Source organism: Capra hircus, chromosome 8 (assembly GCF_001704415.2).
Source record: "Capra hircus breed San Clemente chromosome 8, ASM170441v1, whole genome shotgun sequence".
Classification (NCBI taxonomy): domain Eukaryota; kingdom Metazoa; phylum Chordata; class Mammalia; order Artiodactyla; family Bovidae; genus Capra; species Capra hircus.
This window is the reverse complement of record NC_030815.1, coordinates 74,176,214-74,198,319: the sequence shown is the minus strand read 5'-3', so window position 1 is coordinate 74,198,319 and position 22,106 is coordinate 74,176,214. Positions and strand designations below refer to the sequence as shown.

General features: G+C 47.9%; 1 protein-coding gene across 2 annotated transcripts; it reads left to right on the top strand.

Moving 5' to 3' along the window:
- On the top strand, positions 1,041 to 21,065 carry TRIM35 (tripartite motif containing 35). Of its 2 annotated transcripts, XM_018052360.1 has the most exons (6): positions 1,041 to 1,536; positions 12,899 to 12,994; positions 15,096 to 15,326; positions 15,664 to 15,686; positions 16,507 to 16,625; positions 18,153 to 21,065. In XM_018052360.1, the coding sequence occupies exons 1-6, from the start codon at positions 1,102 to 1,104 to the stop codon at positions 18,728 to 18,730; spliced, it is 1,482 nt and encodes a 493-aa protein (XP_017907849.1). In that variant the 5' UTR covers positions 1,041 to 1,101; the 3' UTR covers positions 18,731 to 21,065. The 2 variants fall into 2 exon arrangements, with proteins under 2 accessions (XP_017907849.1, XP_013821590.2); XM_013966136.2 differs by lacking the exon at positions 15,664 to 15,686 and having other exon boundaries at positions 18,153 to 18,579.

Genomic DNA, 22,106 nt, shown 5'->3' with positions numbered 1-22,106 from the left:
ATTTTCATTTCTCTAATAATGAGTGATGTTGGGCATCTTTTCATGTGTTTATTAGCCATCTATATGTCTTCTTTGGAGAAATGTCTGTTTAGTTCTTTGGCCCACTTTTTGATTGGGTTGAGAACCCAAAACTTTTACAATGCAGAGAGATTGCCTGAAGGGTGACATTGTCTCTCTCATCCCAGGCTCTTCATCATAGAAACATCCTTGAAATGACAGTTCAAAAATGGCAGTGTCTCTGGATAACATACAGGAACACCATACAGGTGGAGAATTGTCTTCCAGCAGAAACTGTTAATGAAAGGAATCCTACATCTGAATGCTGTAGTGATCAACCTGAGGCAAGTTGAGCGACTCAGACCTGTTGTACCTGGCAGGAAAATTCAGCCTGGACTGTAGTCTCCATAGCTAACTTTGCAGACGTCTTTGATCTCTATTTCACTCAGGAGGAAATAGATTTTGTTAAAGATTGTGACTTGCCTGCCTATCCAAACAAGACAAGAATTGGGTCTTCTCAGAGGTCTTCCACTGCCCCCTGCTCTCATTTCTTCCTTACCCCAGCAGGCAGGAACTAAATAGGCCAAAATAAGTAAACAACTAATTCAAGCGCGGGCATAGACCTTTCAAAGGAGCACTGCAAACTCAAGCGGTAAAAACGCTAACAACGCTGTAAGATCACGCTCTACTCGGAACCAGGAAGTAAGGAGCTCTGGCTTCTCCCACCTCGCTAGCCTGAGATTTCCGGGAACCAAGGAAGTGTCTCCTAGACTTCATTTTCCATTTGAAATCGGAAGTAGGTTTCAATGCTACGGAAGCCCTTAAGCACGGATGGGTAGTTTTTTCTTGGCTAAACTTGACGGGCACGCCTAGAACCCGCGCGGACAGCAGAGCAGATGGGCTGCGCCCCACTCTTCCGGGGTTTCCTGAGCTGACCGGAACTGGGGCGGAGCCTCCTAAGCACGCCCCGAGCAATTGGCCGGGGCCGCTGTCGCTCAGTGCTCCGAACGGAAGAGGCTGGGCACCTCTCTCAGGGTTGGGGGAGCAGTCAGGCGGGTGGGAGGGACTGGAGTGAAAGTTACCGGCTCGAGAGCCGGGAAGGCTATGGAGCCAGGGCCCGCCGCGTCCCCTGGGCCTTCCCGCTCCTTCAAGGAGGAGCTGCTGTGCGCCGTCTGCTATGATCCCTTCCGCGATGCCGTGACTCTGCGCTGCGGCCACAACTTCTGCCGCGGGTGCGTGACCCGCTGCTGGGAGGTTCAGGTGGCGCCCACCTGCCCGGTGTGCAAGGACCGCGCAGCCCCCGCCGACCTGCGCACCAACCACACCCTCAACAACCTGGTGGAGAAGCTGCTGCGCGAGGAGGCCGAGGGCGCGCGTTGGACCGGCCACCGCTCCCCGCGCCTCTGCCGCCTGCACCGCGGCCAGTTCAACTTCTTCTGCCTCGACGACAAGGAGCTGCTGTGCTGCTCGTGCCAGGCCGACCCCCGGCACCAGGGACACCGCGTGCAGCCGGTGAAGGACACCGCCCACGACTTTCGGGTAAGAGTTGCTGCGGGCGGGAGTTGGCCGAGCGCGCACGTGGACCGAACCTAGCATCCTGACCCCGCTGCTCCTGCACTCCAGCCTGCCAGGGCTGGGTGTGCCCAGTCCCGTCCCTCTTACCCCTGCCAGCTTGCTGGTGCCTTCTCAGGACCCCGTCTTCTCCTGGTAACATACAGAGCCTACATCGAGCACCGCCCAGGGGGTCTGAAATGGAGGAGAGACTCTCAACAAGAAGCCTGAGAATTGGGGTTACAAGATGTTCTTAAGACCGCCCGCCCACCTCTGAAGGGCTGAGGCTCTGCACCCTTTCTACCAGGCGAATGTGGCTCATGCCCATTTTAGAAGCACAGGTTGAGTAAGTCCAGTAACCCTGGAACTTGGTACACAGAAGGCAGAGGTGCAGCACCCGAAGTCCTGGTCAAGGGGATGGAGCTTTTAGGTCTCCCCCGAAGCCTGGAAGGCTGCAGTCCATGGGGTCGCTGAGGGTCGGACACAACTGAGCGACTTCACTTTCACTTTTCACTTTCATGCATTGGAGAAGAAAATGGCAACCCACTCCAGTGTTCTTGCCTGGAGAATCCCAGGACGGGGGAGCCTGGTGGGCTGCTGTCTATGGGGTCTCACAGAGTCGGACACGACTGAAGTGATGTAGCAGCAGCAGCAGCAGCACCTCCCTCACCTACTTCCTGGGCCCCATGTATTGGATAGCTCTGGGGAGGCCTCTGGCCCTGGCCAGCTAGTATATCCTGGATCACTCTCTCAGCATCTCCCATGCCTGGAGTTTCACTGGTTATAAATAAAGGAGCTCCAGTATTTTGGCCACCTGATGTGGAAAGCCAACCCACTGGAAAAGACCCTGATGCTGGAAAAGATTGAGGGCAGGAAGAGAAGGGGACCACAGAGGATTAGATGGTTGGATGGCATCATCGACTCAATGGACAGGCGTTTGAGCAAACTCCAGGAGATGGTGAAGGACAGGGAAGCCTGGGGTGCTGCAGTCCATGGGGTGCCAAAGAGTCAGACATGACTGAGTGACTGAACAACAAGAAAAATCAAGGAGCAACTTATAAGGGAAAACTAACATGAAGTTTTTGGCACAGGAAGGAAAATGATCAGGAAATAAGGATTAGCCAGCTCAGGAGTTTTCAGAATTTCTGACCTTTGCTGGCCCATTGTTGTTGTTCAGTCGCTCAGTCGTTTCTGATTGTGACCCCATGGACTGCAGCACACCAGGCTTCCCACACTGAGAAATATTTTTTTCCATTATGACTCAGAACAGCCACATGTATGTATCATGTTCTGTATCAGTGGAAACAAAAATTCTGTGAAAATCTCTATTGTAGTCTGGCATTTTCTGTCATTGTATTTTAAAAATTGCACAGGCTATAAAACATTATTTTATCACCTGCTAATACCAACTAATACATAGGTCAGACCCACAGTTTGGAGAACACTGGTTAGCTAGTCTGAAGATGAGTGTATTGAAAATAAGTGTATTTCAAAAAGTTGAAAATAATTCTGTAAGAATGCCTATTCTTCAGATACTGTTTTAGTTTGGTTTAATGCCTTTGTTGTTATTTAGTCACTAAGCTGTGTCTGACTCTTTTATGACCCGATGAAATGTAGCTTACCAGACTCCTCTGTCCATGTGATTTTCTAGGCAATAATACTGGAGTGGGTTGCCATTTTCTTCTCCAGGGGGGTCTTCCTGACCCAAGGATCGAACCCACGTCTCCTGCATTGACAGGCAGATTCTTTACTACTGAGCCACCAGGGAAGTTCACAGTGAAAGTAGACAGTTCCATATACATTTTGGCAAAGTCCAAGTGAAGGAGAGTGTCATCAACATGCTTATTTGAAGAGTGTTTGAACAACATTGCTTTTTCTTATTTTACCTGACAGAACTGCCAGGTCCTGATTTGAGACAGCCGATGTATTAATAAGTGTGGGCATTCTGGGCATCCTGGGGGCTGGTGTCGAGGTAAGGGGACACCATGGATCAAGTCGTGATGAGTCACTGTGGGGCTGGCAGATATAGATCAGGAAGGTGGGTGGGGGTCAAGGCCAAGAACACTAAGGCAGAATCTCCAGGTCTGGGCTAAGCCAGGATTCAAGATCAGTGAGCCAGGTACCAGCAAGTACATACCGTCTAATGACCTGTTACTGTTTATTCAACAGATGTCTTATACTGCTAGGCCCTGGGGATACTGCGCAACAGGAGCTAAACAGTAATTCATACCTTCATGGAGCTTTAAGCAAAGACCCAAGGAATAAGGAGGTGTTAGCCAGGCTTTCGTGCATTGGAGAAGGAAATGGCAACCCACTCCAGTATTCTTGCCTGGACAATCCCAGGGATGGGGGAGCCTGGTGAACTGCCATCTATGGGGTCGCACAGAGTCGGACACGACTGAAGTAACTTAGCACCAGCAGCCAGATGAAAGGGGTCAGGGAAGGTATTTCAGGCAGTGGCATGTGTAAGGGTCCAGAGGAGGGAGGCCAGATTTTCCAGTACCTAGAGAATTTCAGGGTGAGAAAGAATGAGGATGGAGATGCAGAAGGAGCCAGGAGGTCCCAGGCTTATCCTTTATCCTGAAGACTGTAGAGAGAGGACTTCCATGGTGGTCCCATGTTTAAGACTTCACCTTCCATTGCAGGGGGTGTGAGTTTGATCTCTGGTTGGGGAGACAAGGTCACACATGCCTCGAGTCCAAAATAAAAACAACACCCCAAAACATAGAATGGAAGCAATATTTTAACAAATTCAGTAAAGACTTAAAAATGATCCACATCAAAACAAAAAAATCTCAAAAAACCCCCCAAAAGACTGGGAAGTAGTGGGAATGTTTTAAGCAGAGGAAGGATGCCATCCGAGCAGTGGTCACTCAGGACAGTGTCTGAGGGGTCAAGGAGTCCAGTCCCAAAGATCTGAGGAGTGTGCTCAGCCTGGTGCCAACTGGCATCACTTGTATTAGACAGCTGTGTGCCAGGGCTGTCCTGGGAGCTGAGGCTGCAGAGGTCAGTAAACCAGAGCCCTTGCCCCATGGAGCTGGGGGAGGTCAGCCTGCAGAGAGTCAAGTTGTAGTTCTGGATGGTTGGAGTAGGTGGAGGTGTAGGGAGAGTAGGCCAATGGGGAGCCCAGAAAGCTTTTGCATGGGGGTTTGGCAATTTGATTTGTGTGTTGGAGACTACTTTGGCAACCACACGAGGAACTCCACCAAAAATAACAACCATAGCAGACAACATCCTTTTTAAAAATACTTATGTATGTATTTTTGTCTGTGCTGAGTCTTCATTGCTGCATGCAGGTCTTCTCTAGTTGTGGCAAGTAGGGGCTACTCTCTGGTTGCAGCGCATGGGCTCAGTTGCCCACACTTCGTTGCTCCACAGCATGTGGGATCTTCCTGGACCAGGGATTGAACCTGTGTCCTGTGCACCGGCAGGGAGATTCTTAACCACTGAACCACCAGAGAAGTCTGCAGCCAGTACTTTTTGAGCACTTACTATGTACCAGGTACTCGTAAGGGTTTTTGTCAACACATTTAATCCTCACAAATACTCTATGAGGTTGTATTAGTTTCCAATTGCTGTTGTCATAAATTGCCACAGACTCTGGTTGAACACCGTACAGATTTGTTATCCCACAGTTCTGGAGGTCAGAAGTCCAAACATCAAGGTGTTGGCAGGACCCTGTGCCTTTTGGAAGCCAGAAGAGGGTTCCTTTCATTGTCTTGTCCAACTTTTGGAGGCCTTTTCCTCCATCATCCTGAAGTACATCATTCCAGCTTCTGCTTCTGTTGTCTCATTGTCTTCTCTGACTCCCTCTTGGAAAGACCCTCATGATTACAGGGAGCCCCTGTGGACAATCCAGGATGATCTCCCCATCTTAAAGTCCATATTTTAATCACATCTACAAAATCACTTTTGCCACACGAGGTAACACATTCCCAGGATTAGGACAAGGACATCTTTGGAGGAGGGTATAGCAACCCACTTTCACTGCAGTATTCTTGACTGGAGAATCCCATGGAAAGAGGAACGTGGTGGGCTACAGTCCATGGGGTTGCAAAGAATTGGATGCAACTTAGCACACATCTCTGGAGGAACTGGTATTCAGCTTACTACACCTGGGTACTATTCTTCCCATTTTACAGACAGTAATACTGAGTCTCAGAGAGATTAAGTAACTTGTCCAAAGCCAGAGCAGTTACTGTAGAGTTCACCTGGGACCTTGCTCTGCTCTTACTCCAGTGAGTGACATTGATAGACCCTTCTCTGGTGTCGGGCTAAGGTCTTCCCTACCAGCCCACTTTTCCGGGAGCTGTGAGGGCAGCTGCCTCTGTGTTTGGGTTCTTAGAGGCTTGTGTGGATGAGGGCCCCCATCAGTAGGCCAGCAGGTATGGACTGAGTGCTTGCTCTGTGCCAGGCCAATCCCCTGCCTTCTTGGAGTCAGGTGGGCATGATCGAATACGTGCATGCATCCTCAGTCGCTTAGGCATGCCCGACTCTTTTTTGACCCCATGGACTATAGCCTGCCAGGCTCCTCTGTCCATGGGATTCTCCAGGCAAGAATACTGGAGTGGGTTGCCATTTCCTCCTCCAGGGGATCTTTCGGACCCATTTCCTGCATTGGCAAGCAGATTCTTTACCGCCTGAGCCACCAGGGAGCAGTGGATGAAAGCCTCTGCCTTTGCAGAGCAAGCCTTCATTCTGTCTGCAATTTATGGAGCATCAGTGTGCTTGGTGAGAGGACCAGGCATGAGGACCTACCCCCAGGAAGCCTGCAGCCTTTCCAGGAATGTGAGACAATGATGCTGGGTATGAAGTAAAAGTGTCCATGGAGGGGCATCTAAACTACACTGGGAAAATCAAAGCAGCATTCTAGAGGAAGTGGGGGAGGGTCCCAAGTCGAGTTTTCAAGGCCATGTTGGGATAGTTGCCTGAAGCAGGTGGGGATTGGATAGAAGCAGCAGGCTATGTGGAAGGACATGCTGTAAAGCTTTAAATACTGTAGAAGATTATCTTTATGACCTCAGCGGAGGGAGGTATTTCTTAAAACCAAGGGGCACTAATTCTGATTTGTCACCTTGGATTAGTGTTGCTGATCTTGATCTTCACATAAATGGGTTGAAACTGTATGTACTTTCCTGCAAAATAATATATACATATACTTTTTGACTCGTCTATGTATCAGTCAGTTCAGTCGCTCAGTCGTGACTGACCCTTTGTGACCCCATGAATTGCAGCATGCCAGGCCTCCCTGTCCATCACCAACTCCCGGAGTTTACCCAAACTCAATCGAGTTGGTGATGCCATCCAGCTATCTTATCTTGTCATCCCATTCTCCTCTAGTCCTCAATCCCTCCCAGCATCAGGGTCTTTTCCAGTGACTCAACTCTTCGCATGAGGTGGCCAAAGTATTAGAGTTTCAGCTTCAGCATCAGTCCTTCCAATGAACACCCAGGACTGATCTTTAGGATGAACTGGTTGGATCTCCTTGCAGTCCAAGGGACTCTAAAGAGACTCCTCCAACACCACAGTTCAAAAGCATCAATTCTTTGGTGCTCAGCTTTCTTCACAGTCCAACTCTCACATCCATACATGACCACTGGAAAAACCATAGCCTTGACTAGATGGACCTTTGTTGGCAAAGTAACGTCTCTGCTTTTTAACATGCTATCTTGGTTGGTAATAACTTTTCTTCCAAGGAGTAAGCGTCTTTTAATTTCACGGTTGCAATCACCATCTGCAGTGATTTTGGAGCCCAGAAAATAAAGCCTGACACTGTTTCCACTGTTTCCACATCTATTTGCCATGAAGTGATGTGACTGGATGCCATGATCTTCGTTTTCTGAATGTTGAGCTTTAAGCCAACTTTTTCACTCTCGTCTTTCACTTTCATCAAAGGCGCTTTAGTTCCTCTTCACTTTCTGCCATAAGGGTGGTGTCATCTGCATATCTGAGGTTATTGATATTTCTCCCGGCAATCTTGATTCCAGCTTGTGCTTCTTCCAGCCCAGCATTTCTCATGATGTACTCTGCATATAAGTTAAATAAGCAGGGTGACAATATACAGCCTTGATGTACTCCTTTTCCTATTTGAAACCAGTCTGTTGTTCCATGTCCAGTTCTAACTGTTGCTTCCTGACCTGCGTATAGGTTTCTCAAGAGGCAGGTCAGGTGGTCTGGTATTCCCCTCTCTTTCAGAATTTCCCACAGTTTATTGTGATCCACACAGTAAAAGGCTTTGGCATAGTCAATAAAGCAGAAATAGATGTTTTTCTGGAACTCTCTTGCTTTTTCCATGATCCACTGGATGTTGGCAATTTGATCTCTGGTTCCTCTGCCTTTTCGAAAACCAGCTTGAACATCTGGGAGCTCACGGTTCACGTATTGCTGAAGCCTGGCTTGGAGAATTTTGAGCATTACTTTGCTAGCGTGTGAGAAGAGTGCACTTGTGTGGTAGTTTGAGCATTCTTTGGCATTGCGTTTCTTTGGGATTGGAATGAAAATTGACCTTTTCCAGTCCTGTGGCCACTGCTGAGTTTTCCAAATTTGCTGGCATATTGAGTGCAGCACTTTCACAGCATCATCTTTCAGGATTTGAAATAGCTCAACTGGAATTCCATCACCTCCACTAGCTCTGTTCGTAGTGATGCTTCCTAAGGCCCACTTGAGTTCACATTCCAAGATGTCTGGCTCTAGGTGAGTGATCACACCATCGTGATTATCCGGGTCGTGAAGATCTTTTTTGTATAGTTCTTCTGTGTATTCTTGCCACCTCTTCTTAATATCTTCTGCTTCTGTTAGGTCCATACCATTTCTGTCCTTTATCAAGCCCATCTTTGCATAAAATGTTCCCTTGGTATCTTTAATTTTCTTGAAGAGATCTCTAGCCTTTCTCACTCTATTGTTTTTCTCTGTTTCTTTGCACTGATCACTGAGGAAGGCTTTCTTATCTCCCCTTGCTATTCTTTGGAACTTTGCATTCAAATGGGAATATCTTTCCTTTTCTCCTTTGCTTTTCACTTCTCTTCTTTTCACAGATATTTATAAGGCCTCCTCAGACCTCCATTTTGCTTTTTTGCATTTCTTTGCCATGGGGATGGTCTTGATCCCTGTCTCCTGTACAGTGTCACGAACCTCTGTCCATAGTTCATCAGGCACTCTGTCTATCAGATCTAGGCCCTTAAATCTATTTCTCACTTCCACTGTATAATCATAAGGGATTTGATTTAGGTCATACCTGAATGGTCTAGTGGTTTTCCCTACTTTCTTCAATTTCAGTCTGAATTTGGCAATAAGGAGTTCATGATCTGAGCCACAGTCAGCTCCTGGTCTTGTTTTTGCTGACTGTATAGAGCTTCCCCATCTTTGGCTGCAAAGAATATAATTAATTTGATTTCAGTGATGTCCATGTGTGGTCTTCTCTTGTGTTGTTGGAAGAGGGTGTTTGCTATGACCAGTGCATTTTCTTGGCAAAACTCTTAGCCTTTGCCCTGCATCATTCTGTACTCCAAGGCCAAATTTGCTTGTTAACTCTAGGTGTTTCTTGACTTCCTACTTTTGCATTCCAGTCCCGTATAATGAAAAGGACATCTTTTTTGGGTGTTAGTTCTAAAAGGTTTTGTAGGTCTTCATAGAACCATTCAACTTCAGTTTCGTCAACATTACTGGTTGGGGCGTAGGCTTGGATTACTGTGATATTGAATGGTTTGCCTTGGAAACGAACAGAGATCATTCTGTTGTTTTTGAGATTGCATCCAAGTACTGCATTCCGGACTCTTTTGTTGACCATGATGGCTATTCCATTTCTTCTAAGGGATTCCTGCCCACAGTAGTAGATATAATGGTCATCTGAGTTAAATTCACCCATTCCAGTCCATTTTAGTTCACTGATTCCTAGAATGTTGACGTTCACTCTTGCCATCTCCTGTTTGACCAGTTCCAATTTGCCTTGATTCATGGACCTGGCATTCCAGGTTCCTATGCAGTATTGCTCTTTACAGCATCAGATCTTGCTTCTATCACCAGTCACATCCACAACTGGGTATTGTTTTTGCTTTAGCTCCATCCCTTCATTCTTTCTGGAGTTATTTCTCCACTGATCTCCAGTAGCATATTAGGCATCTACCAACGTGAGGAGTTCCTCCTTCAGTATCCTATCATTTTGCCTTTTCATACTGTTCATGGGGTTCTCAAGGCAAGAATACTGAGGTGGTTTGCCATCCCCTTCTCCAGTGGACCACATTCTGTCAGACCTCTCCACCATGACCTGTCCGTCTTGGGTGGCCCCACATGGTATGGCTTAGTTTCATTGAGTTAGACAAGGCTGTGGTCCATGTAATCAGATTCGCTAGTTTTCTGTGATTATGGTTTCAGTGTGTGTCTACAATCACAGAAAACGCGTCTGTATATGTATCAATAATTTATTCCTTATTTATTGCTAAGTAGCTTTCCATATGTAAACGTTAAAGTGTTAGTTGCTCTGTCTTGTCCAACTCTTTGTGACCCATGGACCCACCAGGCTCCTCTGTCCATAGAATTTTCTAGGAAGGAATATTGAGTGGATTGCCATTGCCTTCTCCAGGGGATCTTCCCGACCTGGGGATTGAACCTGGGTCACCTGCATTGTAGGCAGTTTCTTTACTATCTGAACCATCAGGGAAGCCCAGCTTCCCATTTAATAATATCATCATTTATTCACCCATCTCTTGTTGATTGACATTTGGGTCATTTCCAATTTTTGATTTTCCTTAAGTTTTTAAGATGTGTCATTCAGTTAGACATTTATGGGAGGAAATTTTCATTAACATGCTAGGTTATTTAAGGAGTTGGGCAAAGTATGGCCAGAATTATAAGCTTTTATTCTCCAGAAATAAAAACATTGACAGTATGTTTGATGTCAACTAATTTGGAAATAAGATGGCACATTTGGAAACACAGAAGACAACTGGACAACATAGTAGTACTTCCCTTAATGAAACAGGTTGGGTAATGTTGTGGTTAACACTGTGGCCTTTATTTTTGGGCAGTTCTGCAGACAGAGCCTGGTTCTGCTGCTAACTATAATTTTGGCATGTTACTTAATTCTTCTGGGCTTCTTTTCTCTTTTATGTGTTAGGAATGTAGTGCCTAGCTCGCAGAAATGTAAGAATTCAATAGAGTGATATCTGTAAAGGACCTGATTTAGTGCCTTGTGCAAAGTGCATGCTCAGTAATCACTGTTCATTAGTGATAATACAGACTTTCCAGGTGGCGCTGGTGGTAAACAACTTGCCTGCCAGTGCATGAGACATAAGACATGTGGGTTTGATTCCTGGGTCCAGAAGATCCCCTGGAGGAGGGCACAGCAACCCACTCCAGTATTCCTGCCTGTAGAATCCCATGAACAGAGGAACCTGGCAGGCTATGGTTCATGGGGTTGCAAAGAGTCAGACATGACTGAAGTGACTTAGCATAGCACAGCAATAATACAATCATTGGTAAATCTCACCAGCGAGCAACTCAGAGAAGGGCACATATTAGGGCTGGGACTTGCTGAATTGAAGCAGAACTCTCCAAGTGATTAAAAAGTTTGAGAAAGACAAGGGACTGTTACCCCTTTCCCTCTTCATTGCCCCATAATTCCCTAACTCGAGGTTGAAGGGCAGAGGGTCAGGGGTGTGTTCTTTGGGGCCAGCACAGCCATGGGTAACGTGTGTGGGCAGTTGCTTTACCCCTGACATTCATAGTTATTTCACAAATCATGGAATTTTTCTTCGGCATAATATTACATAGCTTTGCTACAAAACATCTCGTCCCATCAAATAACACACTGGGATGACATTTCAGTGGTTTTGTGGGACACTTATGCTAATGTTATTTTGCTGTTGAAGTGACACACCTTAGAGATATTACAGAAAACAACATTTTTTAAAAATCTGTTAAATATTGTCAAGAAGAACATAAGGATGACCAGAATGAATTGAAAAGAAAACTAAACCTGCAGTAAAGGAAATCACTGTTTATTTTCTGTAGAAGTGTGGTTAAAAGAATAGACTGTGGAGTAGGACACATGGGCTAGTTATCTGCTGCTGTGGGACAAATTACCCCAAACATAGTGGCCTCAAACAGAAATGTCTACTGTCTCATGGTGTCTGTGGGTCAGGAATCTGGCATGACTGGATCGGTGTTTCTGCCTCAGGGTTTCAATGGTGCGGCAGTGTGGACCAGGGCTGCAGTCTCATCTGAGAGGAGGCCAGGATCCCCACTCAGGCTCACTTGTGTGGTTGGCAGCAGGATTCAGGTCCTCATGGGCTGTTGGTTGGACACCCTTACTTCCTAGCCCCATGGGCTGCTCTGTTGGTTGGATCACTTCCATCTGATAGGGAGCAAAAGAGGATGAGAAAGGGTCAGTGCAGGCTTTTTGTCACCTCAGCTCATCTCCCGTCACTTTTGCCATATTCTGTTGATTAGAAGCATGTCTTCTGTAGATCCAGCAGGGGCTTTCAGCAGTGCAGTACTGGGAAGTGGGGATCCTTAGGGCCATTTCCAAGGCTGCTTCCTGCAGTCTGGCCCCAGTGATTGATGTCCCTCCCACCTGCAGAGCACTCCCACCCCCTTCCAGGATCCCCAGTTATCTTGTCCCATTATAGCATTAGCTCAAAGTCCAGAATCTTGTCATCTAAACCAGGCCTAGGTGGGGATGAGGCTTTAGGGACTAAAAACACAGCTTAAATTTACCACTCTGTTAACTATCTACATAGCATTTACATTGTGCTTGCAACTACTTACACAGACTTTTATACTAGCACTGAAGCATTTTCACATAAGGGACTTAAGCATCCTGGGATTTCAGTATCTTTGGGGATCCTAGAACCAACCCAGGATGACTGTGGTTTAGACAAGGTCCTGTGGGAAGAACTGGGTTAACCTCGTGATCAGACCTGTTCTTTCATGACTGTAAACCAGTCCAGTTCATGAAGTCGTGAAGGAGGCCTGTGAGCACATTGCTGGCCCCTAGCTCGGGTTCACTCCTCCGCCTGTACCAGCTTTAGGCTTAGCAGGATGTCCTGTTCTATCCTGTGACCAGCATGGAAACTAGTCCCTGTACCTCCTCAGCTGTTTCCCTTTCTGTATCGGGTGTAAACAAAGGTGCTGGGTTAGAGGGTATCGGAGGCCCTTTGTGCCCTACACCATCAGGTGCAGGGTCAGAGCTGTGCTTTCCCCACTGTGTCCCCCAGCATGTGGCTGGACTGGGTTCAGTAAATAATGGTCGAGTGGTACCCACAGTGAAGTGCACCTCCAGCTGTGCTGTGGTGTGCTGCGTCCCTGCCCGGCCTCTGCCCCTAACCCACCTCCTTCTGGTCCCTCTTGGCAGGCCAAGTGCAGGAACATGGAGCATGCGCTGCGGGAGAAAGCCAAGGCCTTCTGGGCGATGCAGCGCTCCTATGAAGCCATCGCCAAGCACAATCAGGTGAGTGAACACTGGGGCTGAGGGTGCAGATGGGCATACCTGGACTACTGTGGGGTAGAGGTGCGGGTGGTCTGGCCCTGGCCCTGGCCATGGCTGCTGCTACAGGGTCAGCCTTCACCAGCCCTGCTGGCGAGCACAGCTGTGTCCTTGGGTGCTGATTGTGATGTTGTGGCATCTTCAAACACCTGGGCATGGCCACGCCAGCAACCACCAAGCGGCTTCCGCAGTCCCCTGTGCCTGTGAACTCAGACTGATGACAGGTGGAATGCTGCACCACCTGCTGGGGTTCTCAAACCAGCGACACCCCGATTCTCACACCTCACATCCACCGTCTCCAGAATGCGCCTGTCCGTTGATTGCCCTCTCCACTCCCAGCATCTGTTCCAGGTCCCCATCGCCTCTGCCCGCCCGCCTACTTGGGCCCCATGCTTTCGCTCTTGTATGCAGTCCACACTCCTTGCAGTGGACTGATCTTTTAAATAAAATAGATGGTTTGTGTCACTCCTCTGCTTAAAACTGTCTAGTTCAAGCTCCTCACCATGGCCTCAAGGGCCCTCATCCAACCCTTATGCCCCCCAGCTTCATCTCCCCTCAAGCTTGGCCAGTGCCGTCTGCCTGGCTGGCCTGATGTGGGATGCATTGGGGATACCTGGGTTGTGTCCGTATGTCCAAGTGACAGCCCCTGTCTGTCCATCCCAGCTGCTGTAGAATTCTCATGTAGTCAGTTGTGGAGAGTCCAGGATTCTGGCTTGATTAATGCTTTTCCTCTCAATTCAGTCCATCCTGGTGGATGAGAGGTGAAAGTTTGTGTCTTCCCCTTTATTGAGAGGCTCCATGGCCAGTGTGAGGCTGGCTGGAGCTGACTTTGCACTGGCTGGCTTTTCCTGTCCACTCTGTTTTTTATCCCCCTGTGTGATAAGAATCCTCCCAAATTTCAGTGTCTTCCACTGTACATTGTCAGTCTTTTTACCTGATATTTCAACTATGCCATCTCTCCTCCTATGCTTTTCTTTGGTTATTAAAGTAAGTGTGCTTCCTTTCATAAGAATAACAGCTATCTGTATTTTTTCTGTGAATGTTCACATTCTTTTTCTTGGGATGTTTGTCTTTTCTTCTTGTAGAGACTTAAGAGCACTTTGTATATGAAGAATAGCAATCTCATATATGTTGGAAATATTTTTCCTAGTTTGCCTTTTTTCAATAAATTGTGCATGCGTGCTCAGTCATGTCCAACTCTTCGTGACCCCATGGACTGTAGCCCTCCAGGCTCCCCTGTCAATGGGATTTTCCAGGCAAGAATACTGGCATAGGGTTCCATTTCCTCCTCCAGGGGATATTCCTGACCTAGGGATTAAACCCTTGTCTCCTGCATTGGCAAGCAGATTCTTTACCACTGTGTCATCTGGGAAGCCCTTTCAATAAATCATTTCCCTCCCTTTCAGTGAATCACTTTGTCATATTAGCATGTTATTGATTCAGTTTCAAAATAAATAAATTCTACTATTTTTTTGGGTAAGCGTCTATCAGATCTATCAAAGTTGAAGTCCTAATCTTGGAAGGTGAGTGATTTTTAAACATCGTTGCTGTCTGCAACAGTTCACTTCTGTGATTCAGAGTTTCCCTCACTATCGTACAACCTATGCAAGTACAAAATATTACCGAGGAATTTATAGAATTGCAGTTGTCCTCTATAAGCACTGATTTTGTTTTATTCATTTATCTAAACAATCTCATTATGCTGTTTGACTTTTTTATGTAAAACATTTCTTTTTTTAAAAAAACTTTTGGCTGCACTCCAGGGTCTTCCTTTTGGAGGACCAGCTTAGTTGCCCCAAGCCATATGGGATCTACGTCCCACGCATTAAAAGGGGGATTTTCAACCACTGGACTACCAGGGAAGTCCCTATGCTGTTTGACTTACTTTAAACTTACAAATATGTGCTAAGAAAACTGCATCTCTATTTTATCTTCGGAGGTTCTGCACATGATTTCTTTTCTTAAAAAATGGAGTTCCTTTGCTAAACATCTGGGGGCCACCCGCTGGGTGATGGCTGAGGCTCCGCCCCTCCTCTGCCCCACCCGGCCCCACCTTATGCTGCAGGTGGAGGCCGCCTGGCTAGAAGCACGGATCCGCCGGGAATTTGACAAGCTCCGCGAGTTCCTGCGCGTGGAGGAGCAGGCCATCCTGGATGCCATGGCCAACGAGGCAAGGCAGAAGCAGCACCTGGCGGAGGAGAAGATGAAGCGGCTGACGGAGGACACGGAGGCCTTGGCCCACGAGATTGAGCGGCTGCAGATGGAGATGAAGGAGGATGACGTTTCCTTTCTCATGGTGAGGAGTGCAGCGTCCAGATCTAGTGACAGGGGCCAGATGTCAGAGGCCAGTGGGGACCCTGAGATCAGCAGCCCTGGCTATGTTGTTTTTAAAATATCTATTTATTTATTAAAGTATTTATTTTGGGGATGGTATTGCCGTTGTAACAATATTATTAATAATTTAATTATAGCAATATTAACCTTAATATTATTAATAACCTTATATTAATATTAATTTAATAATATTAAACTTCTAATCCATCAACATGGGATGTATGCCTCCTTTTGAGGTCAGAGGTTTATATGTTTTCTCTGTGCCTACGTTTGTGTATCTGGTTTTTTTTTTTTTCCAGAAACACAAGAGCCGAAAACGCCGGTAAGTTGCCAAGTCTGGTAGGGGGAGGGGAAGCATAGGCAGAAATACCAGGGGTGCAACCTCAGGTGGCTCCTGGGCCAGGCAGGTGGTGAGGCCAGCTGGTGCAGTACAGAGGCAGCAGTGGGACCGGCCAAGTGGAGAGCCCTCTCTCAAGACCTCCAGTTTGCAGTGGTGCAGCGTTGTCTTCCTGAGGGTGGAGTGTGACCATCTACTATGTGGGGAGAGATCGTCATCCTTCATGGTGCTCGTAGTTCTCTGACAGTCAGCCCAACATTTAACCTTGTTTCTTGGTCAGCTCCCCCCACCGAGAGTCTCAGGACATACAAGTTTGTGTTGATGGTTTTTGGGTCACAGAGATGAATATGGAATAATTGTGTCCCAGTCAGAGCGGTACAAAGATGGAAGAGAATGCTTTGGGTGGTAGTGAGTTCCCTGTCACTGGAGGTGTTCAAGCAAAGGCCAGTGACACTTTCAACATGTGGGACTAGAGGGCCCCTAAGGTGCCTTCCGACTCAGACATCCTATGACCTGATGTGTATGTGTCATTTCTGCTCACATGAAATTAAACCATGTCTCAGAACCTCCTATTTATATTTATCCCAGCGAGGGCAGGAAGGGCTCTAGTACTGAGTCCTAAAGGGTATGAGCCACCCAATTGGTTCCTAGTTCATCTCCCAACAGGGCCCGTTGTTGGTTTGCCTTGAAAAAGGCAGCCAGGAAATGCAGACCTGAGGCAAGGGATCCTGCTTCCAACTGACTGAGCTAGGCCTAGACGCCTGGCCCTGGCCCTGCCCTCCAAAGCCCACTTCTCCTTTCCCAGCCTCTTCTGTACGATGGAGCCGGAGCCCATCCAGCCCGGCATGCTCATCGACGTCTGCAAGTACCTGGACTCCCTGAAGTACCGCGTCTGGAGGAAGATGGTTATGTGTGTCGAATCTGGTGAGTGGGGGCCCTAGGCAGGTGTAAGAGGCCGAGGGAGGTCATGCTGGGCAGAGGGCCAGCTGAACAAACTCCTTCCCGCTTCCTGCTGCATAAGATCTCCTCCTCCCTGCACTGGTCACCTTTCCAGCCTCTTTCACGCAGGTCCCTGTGCCCTGCTCCACTCCTGTCCTGCTGCTCAAACCATTCCTGACAGAGTGCCTTCCTTTTTTGAGTCCTGACACTTGGCCACCTCTCTGGAAAGAGCAGCTGACTTCCCTTTCTATTCAGAACCATATTGTATATATAATGAAAGAGAAGAGCTCCTCAGTTTAGGGCTGCCTCTCCCAAGGTGATGCTAGCCCATACAAGTCGCTGTGGACTGAATGTGTCCCCGACCAAATTCGTATATTGAAGGCCTAACCTCTATGTGATGGAATTTGAAAGCAGGGCCTTTGAGAGGTGATCATAGTTAGAAGAGGTCATGTGGATGGGGCCCTCTGATGATCAGATTAGTGCCCTTTTAAGAAGAGACACCAGAGAGCTGGCTTCTTTTCTCTCTCTCCCTCTGCCTTATGAGGACATAGTAAGAAGGCAGCCATCTGTAAACCAAAAAGAGGGCCCTCACCAGAATGTAAGCATGCTGGATCCCTGGTCTCAGAATTCCAGAAGCAGAACCATGGGAAATATTGTCCTGTTGTTTAAGCCACCCCACCTCTGATACTTTTGCAGTAGCATCCCAAACTGAGACATGAATTTATGGGGAGAAATGTCAGTTACCAGGGGCATGTCACATGCTTTTCTAAGGTGGTACAGGCATCTTGTGAGGTTCACTGACTTCCTGTGGCTATCCTCACAAAAGACTGAAGTCTGGATGCTTTAAAATGACAGAATTTTATTCTCATGGTTCCAGAGGCTAGAAGTCTAAAGCCAAGGTGTCCGCAGGGCCACACTGCCTCTGAAACCTGTAGGGGAGGATCCTTCTTTGCGTCTTCCTAAATTTTGGTATTTTCTGGTGAGCTCGGTGTAGGCAGTTGCAGCACTGTGACCTGTGCCTCCATCATCAGAGGGCTTTTCCCTTCATGTAACTGGTTTTCTCCTTTTTTATAAGGACAACAGTTATATTGGATCAGGGGCCCCCTCTCTTCCCATCTGATCTCATCTTAAATTGTTAACATCTGTCAAGAACCTCATTCTCACATAAGGTCACTTCCTGAGGTGCTGGGGTTAAGACTTCAACATAGCTTTTTTGTAGGGCACATTTTTTTTTTGAACTTTATTTTGTATTGGGGTGTAGCTGATTAACAATGTTGTGATAGTTTCAGGTGAACAGTGAAGGGACTCAGCCATACATATACATGTATCCATTCTTGCCCAAACTCCCTTCTCATCTAGGCTGTGCAAGGCACATTTCAACCTATAATGCAACCCCCAGCCCAGGGCAGCCCCCTTTGTTCACTGGGCCAGGTGGAACACAGTGGGTCAGTTTAGGGGGACCCGAGGCCGCAGGCTGGTCTGATTTCCCCACTCTCTTCCCTCTGCACCCAGTGCCTTTCAGCCTTGATCCCAACACCGCGGCTGGCTGGCTCTCCGTGTCCGATGACCTCACCAGCGTCACCAACCACGGCTACCGGGTGCAGGTGGAGAACCCGGAGCGCTTCTCATCGGCGCCCTGCCTGCTGGGCTCCTGCGTCCTGTCGCAGGGCTCACACGCCTGGGAGGTGGACCTGGGGGCACTGGCCAGCTGGCGCGTGGGGGTGGTGCGGACGCGACAGGATGCGGGCACCGAGGGCCACGCGCACAGCTGCTACCATGACACGCGCTCGGGCTTCTGGTACGTGGGCCGCACGCAGGGCGTGGACGGCGACCACTGCGTGACCTCGGATCCCGCCACCTCACCCCTGGTCCCCGCCATCCCGCGCCGCCTGCGCGTGGAGCTGGAGTGCGAGGAGGGCGAGCTGTCCTTCTATGACGCTGAGCGCCACTGCCACCTGTACACCTTCCACGCCCGCTTCGGGGAGGTGCGGCCTTATTTCTACCTGGGCGGCTCGCGGGGTGACGGGTCCCCAGAACCACTGCGCATTTGCCCGCTGCGCATCACCATCAAGGAGGAGCTGGACAGCTGAGGACCCTCGGGCCCGCGGGACTCCACTTGCATCCAGCAATCGGTCCCATTTCCTTCCTGTCCCTTCCCAAAGCCACGCTCGCCTTGGTACCTCTCTACCGCCTGCCTTCTTACCAGGATCTTCCCACTGACCTACCCTGTCATTTTCTGTGGCTCCAGGCCACGGGCCTCTCCCTCCTTTTTTTTTGGTCCCTTCTCTCCCCTCCTTTGAAAGTCAGCTAGGAGACATCTCCTGGGTCAGGCTTTTTCCAAAGTTGTGGCATCCTCTGGATGTGAATTTCCTGGTCCAGATTCTAAGATTTCTGGGGATAATGTTTGTTTCTAGAGTGGGTCTGTTTAAAAAAATGTAGGTTTTTAAAAAAATCATTTTTCAAGTGTTGTGAGGCCAGCAGATGGGAAGGGACTGCTGTTGAAAAGAGTTTGTTACTTGAAGTTCCTAGGAGAAGGGGTGCTGTGGTGGGGGTGGCGTTGGGGGCGCACCAGGGGAAGCACCAGAGTCCTTGGGAGGCAAGGGCCGTGCTTTTCTTGGAAAGGAACAGAGGAGGCAGGGTACTGGGTGAGTGGGTTTATGATCGGCAAGTCTGAGTACTTTTCACAGGTTCTGGGGCATGGTGGCTGCCCCTGGTTGTCCTGAAACCTGGCTGTGGGCTGACTGTGCATGTGTGTGTGCTCAGTCATGTCCTACTCTTTGTGACTCTGTGGGCTGTACCCACCAGACTCCTCTGTCCGTGCAGTTTTTCATTCAAGAATCCTGGAGTGGGTTACCATTTCCTATTCCATGAAATCTTCCTGATGCAGGGACTGAACCCGCATCTCCTGCATTGGCAGGCGGCTTCTTTACCGCTGAGCCACCTGGGAAGCCTGTGGGTTGATTAGCACAGGGGATTATTGGCTTGGAGTGGATCCCGGTGAGAGCCTGGCACAGGAGGTGGTTGGGGTACCGTTTTGCATGTAAAAGATTGATTGCATTCAAAAGGCACACTCACAGGGGAGTTGTTTGTTGTCTGCAGGAACTTGCTGGCCAGGGAGGCCCCAGGAGCCAGAGTGGCCCCAGGAGCCAGAGTGTCAGGAATTCAGAAAAGAAGAAAATATGGTTATTCTAGCACCATTGCCATGGCTTTGGGCAGGACCCATGCCCTGGCTTGTCTGTCACTTTATACTGGTGTTTAAAGCTGCTCTGTGGGCCTCGGTGGCGCCCTTCAGGGCGGGGGTGGGGACAAGGCTGCCCACCCAATTGGCTCTAACTTATAGATTTAAGACTTCTTGCACAATTTCCTCTGAACAGAGTTTCCAGAGCACTTTAAAAAACATAATTTAAATAGCATTCACTGGTGTCAGGAATGTAAAAATCCAAGGCTGCTGTGGAAAGCAATTTGGGAGTCCCTCAAAAAAAAAAAAAAAAAAAAAAGCATGGTTTTCACTTTCCTCATCTGCAAATGAGATGGTAGATCTGGAAGGTGATGGATGCGTTGCACTTGTGTGGAAGACCTTTCTGTGGTTCCTCTCACAGAGGTACAGAAGGAGGAGAAGAGGGGCCATTTGTGTCAGGAGGGAAGGGAGGCGATTCTGTCCAGGGACGGGGGTCGGTGTCAGGAATGAGGAGGGGAGCTCTCCAGGGCTCCGGTCTTCGCTGACCTCAGCCTGCTCGTTCTTGCTCTGCTGCCCTTTACATCTTCATCCTGATTTCTTCTCCCTCTGCTGTGCCTCCTGACTCCTGTCTCACCTTTTCGTCTCACCTTTCGCCCATGGAGAGTTTTTAATGGTCACCTCCTCACTTGTGTCCTGGGACAGGGAATGTCTCCCTGTAGGAGCAGGGTTCTAATGGAGGTGTTTTTACCAAAGACTCACACACTTTCTCCTGCTTGTGTCTCCTGGTTCACCAAAATGGACATTTTAGACAGAAATGATGATTCAAAACTGAAAACTGGTTATAAGTGTGATGTGTCCATCATTGGTGGCCAAGGGAGGGAGGTGGTAGGATATACCACTGAGTCAAGGGGACCAGCTGCAGGAGAGGGGTGAGGATGTTGGCAAAGGGGTGGATGTGAGCTGAGTGGCCCCTCTAAAGATGCTCAGATTCAGCAAAGCTCAAGGCACTTTGGACCCAACACATCTGAGTCTATTGTGCACTTTCTACCATAAAGTATTTATCTAGACCATTAAATGCAAATCACTACCTAATAAATCTTGACCTGAAACTGTTTTGTTAGTTGTAAACTTTTAAACATGTTTTTCCTCTCTACCTTAGGTGTTGGAAGGGCTTTGTTTGTTTTTACAGGATATTGTGGGATTGCCTAGGCCCCTTTTTACCAAAATAAAGTGTTTGAGCCAAAGTATACTTTTTTTTTTTGACATTTTCCTTTCAGTGTTCTCATAAGCAAAAAGTTTCATTTACCTTGTAGCATATATTCAATGTTTTTGTTTTTATCATGGATAATCTATTATATGGATATATGTATATATATATTGCATTTTACTTACCAACTCTTCAGTTGGTGAAAACATTTTGATTGTTTTCACTTTTTGCCATTACGAATAATGCTGCTGTAAACATTTGTGTGCAAGATTTTGTGTGGACATATGTTTTTTGTTTTCTTGGATAGGTAACTAGATACATACTTGCTGGATCTTGTCCTGACTCTCGTTTAACCTTTTGAGGGACTGCCAGGCTATTTTCCAGTATGGCCGCACCTTTGTATAGTCTTATAATGTAGAGGGGTTCCAGTTGGTCCATATCCTTGTTAGCACTTGTTCAGTTCAGTTCAGTTCAGTTGCTCAGTCGTGTCCAACTCTTTGCGACCTCATGAATCGCAGCACGCCAGGGCTCCCTGTCCATCACCATCACCCGGAGTTGAGTCAGACTCACCTCCATTGAGTCAGTGATGCCATCCAGCCATCTCATCCTCTGTTGTCCCCTTCGCCTCCTGCGCCCAATCCCTCCCAGCATCAAAGTCTTTTCCAATGAGTCAACTCTTCGCATGAGGTGGCCAAAGTACTGGAGTTTCAGTTTTAGCATCATTCCTTCCAAAGAAATCCCAGGGCTGATCTCTTTCATAATGGACTGGTTGGATCTCCTTGCAGTCCAAGGGACTCTCAAGAGTCTTCTCCAACACCATAGTTCAAAAGCATCAATTCTTCGGTGCTCAGCCTTCTTCACAGTCCAACTCTCACATCCATACATGACCACTAGAAAAACCATAGCCTTGACTAGACGGACCTTAGTCGGCAAAGTAATGTCTCTGCTTTTGAATATGCTGTCTAGGTTGGTCATAACTTTTCTTCCAAGGAGTAAGCGTCTTTTAATTTCATGGCTGCAGTCACCATCTGCAGTGATTTTGGAGGCCCCCAAAATAAAGTCTGACACTGTTTCCCCCTCT

Excerpts from the sequence above, each read along its gene's own strand:
- TRIM35 (XM_018052360.1), top strand. The coding sequence starts at position 1,102 with ATGGAGCCAGGGCCCGCCGCGTCCCCTGGGCCTTCCCGCTCCTTCAAG. Across the intron at positions 1,537-12,898 it reads ACACCGCCCACGACTTTCGG|GCCAAGTGCAGGAACATGGA; the intron begins GTAAGAGTTGCT and ends CCCTCTTGGCAG. Across the intron at positions 16,626-18,152 it reads GGTTATGTGTGTCGAATCTG|TGCCTTTCAGCCTTGATCCC; the intron begins GTGAGTGGGGGC and ends CTCTGCACCCAG.